The sequence below is a fragment of the Vollenhovia emeryi genome, unplaced genomic scaffold, assembly GCF_000949405.1.
Source record: "Vollenhovia emeryi isolate VEMERY1.0 unplaced genomic scaffold, V.emery_V1.0 DF940253.1, whole genome shotgun sequence".
In the NCBI taxonomy this organism is placed as follows: Eukaryota; Metazoa; Arthropoda; class Insecta; order Hymenoptera; family Formicidae; genus Vollenhovia; species Vollenhovia emeryi.
Window position 1 is genome coordinate 1 of NW_011966113.1, and position 10907 is coordinate 10907.

Consider the following 10907-nt stretch of genomic DNA (forward strand, 5'->3'; position numbering starts at 1 on the left):
TTAAATGATGTCTCTGAAGAATGCCGGCTGGGATATGGTGAACAATGGAACCGGAGACTTTAATTTTTGTGTGCCGCTCAGCATGCTATTGGGATTCTGTGAAGATTATCAACGCGTTGTGATTAACGCCCGTCACGAATTGATTTTAATACGATCGCGCAATGATAACAACTGTCTCTTTGGAAATGCAGCGATGGAGCCTAAACTTGAAATATTCAAGATACAGTGGCGCATGCCACATGTATTGTTAAACGAGGTGAACAAACTGTCGATGCTGCGTGCTTTGGAAAGCGGACAATACCTCAATATGGGATTTCGTTCATGGGATCTGTACGAGTATCCGCTATCGCAACAGACGACTAAACATTCATGGGCTTGTTACGTCCGATTTTTACGGGGCGCGTGTCTCATAGGGAAACGGGAAATGAGAGAACAGGGTGGGTGGTTAAATGAATGAGCAGAACATTTTTTGGAGGGACTAAACTATATATTACAAGAGAGAGATTGTTTATGTTATGTAGGATGCTGGTAAATAAGTCCAATGGAAGATTCTCAATCCTTTCCTTTATTCGCTAGCGCGTACAATATCGGAGAGCACGACAAGACACGTGTGTATTCCTTCGTGTGTGATACCGGAAGTCCCTCTTTTCTCCGCGCGGTAATCGACGAGGTACCAACCTACGGTCGCCATCCTACGCTATTCATTGGTCGCGCCTGTAGTGACGTCTACGCTACTCATTGGTCGCGCCTGTAGTGGCGCCGCAACTCTAATACGCGCGGTTATTCGAACGTAATCACGCAACACTCTTCCCTCCGTAGAAGGAAGTTATACGCTAGAACGTTTTCGCACTAACAGTAATCTGCCAACCGTGTTGGCGGCCTCCTATTTCGCTCCGGAAGTACCCTTCTTTGTACAGGCTCTGGAGCTACTGCTTCCTCTATTTGAGGTGGTGAACCTTCCGCCGGTTCGGCCGGCAACTGTACTTCCGCATCGCCAACATTTTGTGGTATTGTCTCATTCTCACGCTCCTCCATCACATCGGGTGGGTTTACGTCCATCTCTGTTCCCGGTTCTCCCGAGTGGTCCCTATATTCTCCCGAACGGAGAAGTTGATCTACATGCCGCTCCCAAATTCGGCCGTCGTCAAGTCTAACTCGGTAGTGTAGCTTCCCTGTACGATAGATAATTTTGCCGCGTTTCCACTTAAGTGGACCACTGTAATTACGGCATCGCACCGTTTCCCCCACCGAAAATTCTCGAAACTTCTTATCTACATTAACGCTTGTAACAATTTTTGGTTCCTTTGACAAGTTAACTGTAAAACGTGAACGCATTTGATGCTTGAACTTCCGTTCAGCTGGAGCCACCCCTGTGCCGCAATGGGGGGTTATTCTATATTGCCCAAGAAAGGTACGTAATGCATCGTCTAAACTTAGTCCTCTATTTCTCGGGTCGGTAAGTATCTTGCGTAAGGAACTTTTTACAGTTTGCACAAAACGTTCTGCCTGTCCGTTGGTAGACGGATGGTAAGGTGCTGTAAATTTAGGTTTGATTCCACAAGTCGTTAGGAATCTTAGGAATTCGGACGATCTAAAATTACGTCCGTTGTCCATCACCATTGTTTCTGGTAACCCGAAATCTGTAAAAATTTCCCTGCATACTCGAATAGTCGTACTCGCGGTCATATCTTTGACTGGATACACGAACGGCCATTTTGAAAAAGCGTCCACAAATACGAACAGGTACGTATTCATGAAAGGTGTACTCTTTCGAAAGATGCCTTTGCAGGTTCCCACTCGTGTATCTCCACTTTAGGTGGATCGTTTCGGTATGTATTACAAATACTACAAGTTCTTGCTATTTCTTCAATAGCGCGATCGAGACTAGGCCACCAGTATAAATTTCTCGCCAGTGCCTTCATTTTGACAATACCAAAATGATTCTTATGAAGCTCTTGCAGTAATTGTTCGCGCATTGCATTCGGTATAACAATTTTTCCATTACATAAAAGTATGTCCTGTTGGATGCTGAACGCAGCCTGATTAATATTGAAACGTAATTTTGCAGGAATATTTTGTTTATTTCGTAACGCATTTAATATTTCTCGTAATTGTGTATCCTCGCTAGTAGCGCGTGCTAATCTGTCTATCGAGATTGGCATATCTTGTAATATTTCCAACTCGTAGATATCCACTACATCGTACTTTGCAGCAGATTCGCAGCCGATAGGTAAGCGTGATAGACAGTCGGCGTTACCATTAAGTTTAGAATTCTTGTATTTAATTTCGAAATTGTATCCTTGAAGGAAAACTGCATAATGTTGCATTCTTAATGCTGTATACGTAGGTAAGGCCTTGGAAGGTGAAAAAATTTGTACTAAAGGCCGATGGTCACTGTAGAGGGTAAACTTACTCCCGTATAAATATTGATGAAACTTTCGGATTCCAAATATTATCGCATAAGCTTCTCTGTCTATTTGCGCGTACTTTTTCTGCGTATCCGTTAAAGTTTGTGACGCATACTGTATAACACGTTCAGTGCCATCGGAATAGCGATGTGATAGGACTGCCCCGACACCGTAAGGGCTTGCGTCCGTAGCCAGAATGAGCGGTAACTTCGTATCGAAATGTACTAATACTGTGTCGCTTTTAAACTGACGTTTAGCCTCTTGGAAGGCTTGTTCGCAATCACGCGACCATTTGTACGGAATGTCCTTCTGTAAAAGAGTATGTAACGGTGTAAGAATTGTACTTAAATTATTTATGAAACGGCCATAATAGTTAACCATTCCTAAAAAGGAACGTAACTCTGTTACATTTTTGGGTCGTGGCATCTGGTCAATTGCCTGCATTTTTCCAACCGTTTTATGTATACCTTCTTTATCAACTCTGCATCCGCAATATTCTATACTATCTTTGAAAAATTCACTTTTCTCTTCGTTGATGCGTATATTAGCATTAGCTAGACGTTGCAACACCTGCTTGAGACGGTTGAGATGAATTTCATTATTAGGACCGGTAATCCTAATATCGTCCAAGAGAATGGAAATACCGTCAATTCCCTGTAATATATTCTCTATCTCACGCTGCCAAATTGCAGGCGCGGATGCAATACCGTACATGAGCCTAGTGCTCCTAAAAAGACCTTTATGTGTATTCAATGTAATTAACTCGCGGTCTTCTTCACGAACTTCCATCTGTAAGTAAGCTTGTTTTAAGTCTATTTTTGTAAATTTATCTCCTCCTGCCATTGACGCGAATAACTCATCAGTGGTAGGGAGAGGATGTTCATCCACCAATAGGTTAGGATTAATCGTTACACTAAAATCGCCACACAGGCGTATTTTATTATTTTTTTTTAGTACGGGCACGATGGGTGTAGCCCACCGCGATGTATTCACTTTCTCAAGTACTCCGTCTCGTACTAGTGTTTGCAACTCCTCCTCAACCAACGGTAACAACTTAAAAGGCACAGTTCGTGATTTCAAAAATACTGGGGTTGTATTCTCCTTTACTGTCAGTTTGGCTTGAACACCCGTAATTTTTGTAGATTCCGTATTTAATTTATTGCGATAGCATTGTAGTATCTTTTGTAATCTAGTTTGTATAGAAGTATATGTATCATTAATTGTATTAATCGAGTTTGTAAGCTGCAATTGTAATTGCCTAATCCATTCGCGTCCCACTAGGGGCTCGCGATTCACGGTAGAGACGTACAAATTTAGATTGACCAAACTGCCACGCCACGCGACCGATACTGAAATTATCCCGACTACTTTTACCGAAGTTTTGCAAAAATTGATTAATTGTACATTTGTAGGTTGTAGCTTTTTATGTGGAAAATACTTTCGTACTGTATCTGTACTAATTACTGCCGCTCCACTGTCTACTTCGAAACGCAGTGATTTACCTTCAATTTTGAATGTCTCGTAATATTTTTCACGATGTTCTGTATGTTCCAACAACGCAATTTCCTCTACTATATTCGTAGTCGCATGTTTTGCTGCAAAACAAACTTTCCGCAGGTGGCCTGATGTCCCGCAGTTATTGCATTTGATACCGCGATCTAAAGAGCACTTGTTCGCAAAATGATTACCACCGCATCTATAACAAGAAATATTAGTACTCGCATTTACAACAGGTTTTTGAACATTAGTTTTACCGACATTAGCTGTATTATTTTCGTTCTTTTCCTTAAATGTCTTCTTTGCCGGCTTCTTTTTCCGTGGCTGTTTCTTCTCTGCTTTGTTGCCCTTGGCGCCCAGGTATTCGATCGCCGCTGTCCCCGTGTGTAGTTGACGAGCGTCCTTTTCTGACAACTCCATCGCTGTTGCAACCTGGACAGCTTTATCGAAGGTTAGATCCTTCGTTTCCAGCAGTCTCGACTGGGCCCGTTGACTCGCCAGACCAAAAACGAACTGATTCCTCAGTGCTGTCTTCAAGTACGCACCAAAATTGCAATGTACACTTAACTTGTGTAACGCAGCCACGTACTCTTTGATTGATTCGTCTTCTTTCTGCTTTCTCTGGTAGAAACGAAAATTCTCCGCGATCTCTAAAGGTTGAGGCGCGTAGAACTCACTGAAATTGACGATCAATTCATCGAATGTACTCGTATATGGATCCGCCGGCGCCAGCCGATTACAGATCACGTCGAAAGCTGCTGACCCAACGTAGTGTAATAGATATAACACTTTCTGATCGTCCGGAATTTTGAAAATTTTAATCGCGGCTATGAACCTCTGTAGCCAACGATTCCATTCGGTGGTTGCTGGCTCGAAGGTGTCGATCGAGAAACTTCCCTGCATCACCACCGCCATTTTGTCGAATTTCTTGTATTACGTATCGAATTGTCTCGAAGTATGTATGCACGTATGTACGTTCGTATGTAGGCACGTATGTAGGCACGTATGTAAGCACGTATGTAGGCACGTATGTAGGCACGTATATAGGCACGTATGTAGGCACATATGTATGTTCGTATCAAATTAAGAACCACGCACAATGTCTGCTGCCGCACGTTGCAGGAAACCGTAGCGACGCAGCCCTCGTCTTTTCTTGCACACTACGGCGTACTCTCCTCACCAGCCTGCTGCCAGCGATCCCATCCTCGTCGCCAATTCTTTGTTATGTAGGATGCTGGTAAATAAGTCCAGTGGAAGATTCTCAATCCTTTCCTTTATTCGCTAGCGCGTACAATATCGGAGAGCACGACAAGACACGTGTGTATTCCTTCGTGTGTGATACCGGAAGTCCCTCTTTTCTCCGCGCGGTAATCGGCGAGGTACCAACCTACGGTCGCCATCCTACGCTATTCATTGGTCGCGCCTGTAGTGACGTCTACGCTACTCATTGGTCGCGCCTGTAGTGGCGCCGCAACTCTAATACGCGCGGTTATTCGAACGTAATCACGCAACAGTGTATATACATAAGGAGGGAAGGGCGAGGGAGAGGGAGAAAGAACAGGGGCCTCTTTAGCCCAGTGAGGGCATGTTCTTGGCGGCTCGGAGCTGGGTCCTGGGCCGTCGGACGATCCTGACCTTCTGGGGGAGGGCCTCAATTCTGACGATGCAGGGCCGAGTCTGGGGCGGGGCCATGCGTGGTTGCCGTGGCCTTGGTTCCTGCGGTGGCCTCTTTGCTGCATCAGCCGGTGGTGCAGGAGGCGCGCTGCCCAGGCTGGATCTTGGAGGCCTCGATGCGGGGGTGATCGGCGGGCGCGGAGCCCACGTCCTGACCGGGCAAGGGTCCGGTGGCCTGTATGGAGGTGGGAGGCGTGGATGGCAGGGGGCTAGCAGAGGGTTGTTGGGTGACGGAGGGTGAAGCGGAAGAGCGGGTGGTTGAGGCTCTAAGGGCCTGTCAAATATCCTGGGGTCAAAGACCCCAGGGGTAGCATACGCTCGTGCTATTCGTCTGAGCTGGACCTTGCGTCCAGCTCGTCGCGACCTGCCCATGTCCGGGCGTGCCTGCGGGAAGCATCTCGAATTAGGCGTGTTATAAAGCGGGGGAAGCAATGCATGCTGTTAGTCATGATTACAACTTATGCTAATTTACTCTTATAACTCCCTTAAATAGGCACTCAGAGAAGGGTATTGGTTTCAAAATCACGGGGGATGAAGTGAAGTTGAGATTTCAGACGCTGTCTTTTTTAGTAGAATGCTCAGAAGGATTCTTCGATTATAATAATCGATTCAGTGCCGTCATCACTGCATTCTTGGCAACTTCTGATTCATTTTATTGTGGTAGGGAGACCCGAGAGTGAGTACTTTGACTGTGGTTAACGTTAATCTGCAAATGGAACGCGTAAGTGGCAAATCAAAAGTAATTACGTAATTACTTCATTGCACCGAACGAAATAACTAAAGTTCATAACTATTAGAACGTAAGATCGGTAAATTCCGCTGTGTGCCCATCTTAGAGCGAGATTCCGTCTATTCGAGGGGGCTCTGTGAAATTGCCCCTGGACGACTGGGAACTGAGGTTGGTTACGACGGAGAAGGTCCCCCTTTCTTTTGCGGGGTTCAGACCGGATGAATGGTGTCGACGACGTGGAGGATGTCTGTGAGGACTGGCGGCTCAATGCCAGTTCGAGGTAGGGTGATGATTTCCCGCCGGAGGAACGCCGTTGGCGGCGCGCAACCAGAGGTGGAGAACCGGAGGAACGCCGAGGGCGGCGCGCAACCAGAGGTGGATAACCGGAGGAACGCCGAGGGCGGCGCGCAACCAGAGGTGGAGAACCGGAGGAACACCGAGGGCGGCGCGCAACCAGAGGTGGATAACCGGAGGAACGCCGAGGGCGGCGCGCAACCAGAGGTGGATAACCGGAGGAACGTCGAGGGCGGCGCGCAACCAGAGACGGGAGATCGGAGGAACGCCAGTATAAAGGCGCGCAACCGCAGGTCGGAATCAGAAATGAAGAGTGAGAAAATAGAAAGAGACAGGAATATAGGTATAAAGAGATAGTATAGGGATAAAGAGAGATAGAGTAAGAGAGATAGATGACCGTCGTCGTCGAGGAGGTGGTGTCCTGGTGGTCGTTGCCGTGGGCCACAGAGTTTACACACGCGGTAGAATCTCGCACTAACGGGATGTCGGCTTAGCCTATGGTGACCGATGATTAAACACCTTAACTTACGTCTAGGATCGCGATGTGGCTTATTATAATACACTCCAGGAGTCAGAGGTTGGCTCTCTGTCGGGCAGAGGTTCGTTCCTCGCAAAGCTCGGAGAACTGAATGCGAATTTCGGGCTCCGAGGCCCGGCTTTTATACTGTTAGCTTCTAGGACAAGTGCGGAAGTGGTGATGAGCGGGGGCCCTTCGATCATTTTCCGAATTTATTAATTTGTACCTTAATTAGTACTCTGACTAACTTGAGTCTTGGTTAGCTTCAAAGGGGGCCGTCGCTCGTCATTTTCCCGCTTACTCCTTGTTACTTGCATTTTGCGTTCCCGAATTATTAACGCGCATACCAATCTCGCGTTTCTATGCGTAGAGTTCCGCTATGCCGCTCCGAAGCGCGTAAACATGGAACGTTCCAGAATTTCATCGCTGGATTCGCAATGATACTAAAAGTATTAATTTCCCGAGGTTTGAACGCGCGTTTTGCCGCGGCGGCTTGAAGTGGAGGCGCGTAGCGCCCCCGTACGTGGCTGAGATCAACGGTTCGTGTGGAGGTAGCTCCGTTCTCGAGAACCGTTGATGTCAGCGTTTTAACAGCTTATTTCTTAGTAATTAATACAAATTCTTCGGATTTCTTTTATTAGGGCGAAAGCGGAGGCGCCAAAGGTCGGCCTGTTACAGTGGTTGCCTCGGCTGTCGCGTAATTAATCCAGAAACGATAGTAGAGAAAATAAGAATAGAGAACGTATAAGATCACGTGCCGCGCGCGTGCTACGTGCCGCGTCGCGCCGGAGCTATCTATCGGGTGGGCGATCATCACTGCTTCGCGAATAGTGACGTTTGACGAAAAATGATTCGTCGGACGTAACAGGCTATTAAAACGGCTACTCAGCTCGAGAAGCCGCGGTATCTTATCTTTGCTCTGCAAACAGGTCGGAAGAATATCATGTCACAGAATGTGAGCCAATTCAGTCACTGCAAATTGAGCAACGTGAAACTCTATCTGAATTCGGAATGTTATCCATACGATGATATGAATCTGGATTTCGATAAAAACAAATGGTAGAGTCTGTATGATGCGTATTCGCGGTTCCGGAAGAGCTATTTCGGAAACGAGGTTCTTATGCCCGGTCTCACTACCAACAATTTTCTAGAACAAGGACCGTTTGTCATTATCGATTGCTCCCGACAAAACGAGTCAGTCAAGAGCGCGACTGTGGACGTGAGATTGGAATTTGAGTGTAAGAAGAATGTGCCAGTGAATACCACTGCGTACTGTCTCATCATACATGATCGTGTGGTTCAGTACAACCCACTGACCAGCGTCGTGCGCAAAATTCCCTAAGTACTACATTTTGGACACAATGGTTTCCCCTCTTTCCAATACAGTTTAGAGGGGATGAAACGATTTAAAATCTACTATGCATCAAGAGCAACCGCAGTATTCCTCCTTCTCTCGACGTGTTCAATCATGTCCATACCGACGTTTGTGGACCTGCAAGGCTTCGTCGTCAGCGGTAACTTTGTTGTGAAGGAATTTGCCGCTTTCCGAGAGGGACGCGTTCTCTCTCACTACATTTTCACATGTCCCATACCATGGAGGCTTCTTAGCAAAGCGGAGCAACATCAGGCATCCTGGTTGATTGCAAAGCGTCATGGAGTACGATGGGAAGACGGAATGATTCCATACAGCAGGACTAGAAATCTGATTACAACGGCTGTGGTCGGCATGGAAGATGATGACGATCTCGAGACACCGTTTCTCGTCTACGTCAAGGGACACGAAAAACGTGAATGGCTGAAGGATATGCTCTTGGATGACGCGAGAGGAGATGTCTATATTGAAACTATTGATGTAGACTACGAGGACATACCATCTCTAGATAAATTGGATGTTACACATACTTTTCACTGCCAGAAACATGTAACAAATTGCGCTTTACAAAATATTTTTAAACTTTACAAGTGGTGGTCTAACCATAAAAATATGTAACAACATGTGTTAAGAAGTGTATTCAATTGCTGTAAGCAAAATAAATATATATTATATATTGAAACGATGTCTATTTTTTCTCCGCTCGTATTTCCTTCTCTCCCCGTTCGCATCCTATTCCTCGCATATAGCTCTATGTTGTCGCTCTTCTTATTAACTACTTGGGAAGGGAAGATGGAATGGATTGGAAGTGGAAGAAAATGTATGTCATTAAAAAATTTTTAATCTCATTTTATTATCTCAATTTATCAAAATACATCACCCCGTTTATGGGCTTCGGCAAGAATTTCTTTTACAGCATAAACCATTAATTCGCGCATTATGATCGAAATAAATTCACCATTTTCAGTTAAATTTTTATAGTACTTGTCGTGTAGGATTCTAACTGCATCGTTCGGTGTATCGCATTTTTTTTCGCCACTCATCCACATATCTTGTACATGCACAACGAGTTCTTCGAAGCTTTCATGTACAGTTTCTAGATCCGCATACAGTTCAAAATGTATGGAGTCTACACAGTGTTCCAATTCAAATAAAAATGATATGGTTGATGGTTTCATGTACATAGAAGTATTATTTGATGTTACTTTTACAATATTTCCGTGGCGCATTCTAACTAGTTCTATAGCAAAATGGTTAAGCTGTATCGCTGATGATGATGACGCATCTGTTGCCTTTAGCAGCTGGTCTATGTTTGATTGATTTTGTCTGTATTCTTTCCAAATTGATTGATCTAACTCAATCTGATGTCCTTGATTATCGCCGAGAATTATTTCTACGTAGGATGCACGAGGTACTACTCTGATCCCAATATCTATGTATTTGAACGATGTAGATGTCAGCGGTAACCTCCTGCACATGATACGCGGCGGGATATGTGGTTCATCGTTAGAACTGAAAGAATATATAAAGTAAAATAAATACAATTATACGTGTAAAAAATGTGTGCAAATATGCAGTAGCTTTATGATACTCACACGTCACCACACTGTTTCTTGCATGATACAGTTTCATCTTGAGGAACGGATGGCGTATAACTGCTTCGAAGAACATACCGTGTGTAACGGCGATTGTTAAAACTGTTTGAAAAATACAATTAAATGTGGAAAATGGTAAAGGAAAATATACGATAACTTTGTAGTACTTACACGCTGCTGTTTCTTGGTGGATGACATTTCCTGAGGAGTGTAATAATTCATTCTTGCTAAGGAAATCTTAAGGCCTATCAGGACACGAAGAAACTGGATGATAAATACGATGATAGATACGAACTTCTTGTCTAACGATGCGTTCGTGGGTCCCAACGTATTCTTAGTTCTCGATCTCGTATAAAATCTCCTACTGTGGTACAGCGGGCTTCCGGACCGTTTATATACCATAAAAAGTCGCTGTCAGCAGCCAGGTTTCGGCGCTTGACCCCGTGACTCATACCATGAAAAATAATATTAATATGTAGCTGTGGTATCGGTGCTAATCAAAGGCATCCTCAGAGATATCTATTGCATGTCGATGCAGTAGATGCGAGTTTAAACGTGGAACTTCCAGGCATCACGTGTCTAGACAAGAAAGTCGCTGTCAGCAGCCAAGTTTAGGCGCTTGACCTCATGACTCATGCCATGGATGCGCGCAGCTGTGTGTCTCCGCTAATCATTTGTATATCGTCATCTCCTGGTGATATCTATGACATGCTAACGCAGTAGGTGCGAGTTTAAACGCGAAACTCTCTGACATCATGCACCTAGACAAGAAAGACTTTGTTAGCAGCCAGGTTTCGGCGCTTGATCATACCATGGAAAA

At 45.0% G+C, this 10907-nt stretch overlaps 1 protein-coding gene across 1 annotated transcript; it reads left to right on the plus strand.

Moving 5' to 3' along the window:
• Positions 1 to 8: 8 nt before the first annotated feature.
• LOC105556183 lies at positions 9 to 8342 on the plus strand. Its single transcript, XM_012003264.1, has 2 exons — positions 9 to 373; positions 7989 to 8342. Exons 1-2 carry the CDS (start codon positions 35 to 37, stop codon positions 8181 to 8183), a joined length of 534 nt encoding a protein of 177 aa, XP_011858654.1. The 5' UTR covers positions 9 to 34; the 3' UTR covers positions 8184 to 8342.
• The last annotated feature ends 2565 nt before the right edge of the window (positions 8343 to 10907 follow it).

Bases quoted from the DNA above. Each gene is read 5' to 3' on its own strand.
- LOC105556183 (XM_012003264.1), top strand. From the start codon at position 35: ATGGTGAACAATGGAACCGGAGACTTTAATTTTTGTGTGCCGCTCAGC. The intron at 374-7,988 runs GCTTGTTACGTC...CGGACGTAACAG, and splicing joins AGACGACTAAACATTCATGG to GCTATTAAAACGGCTACTCA.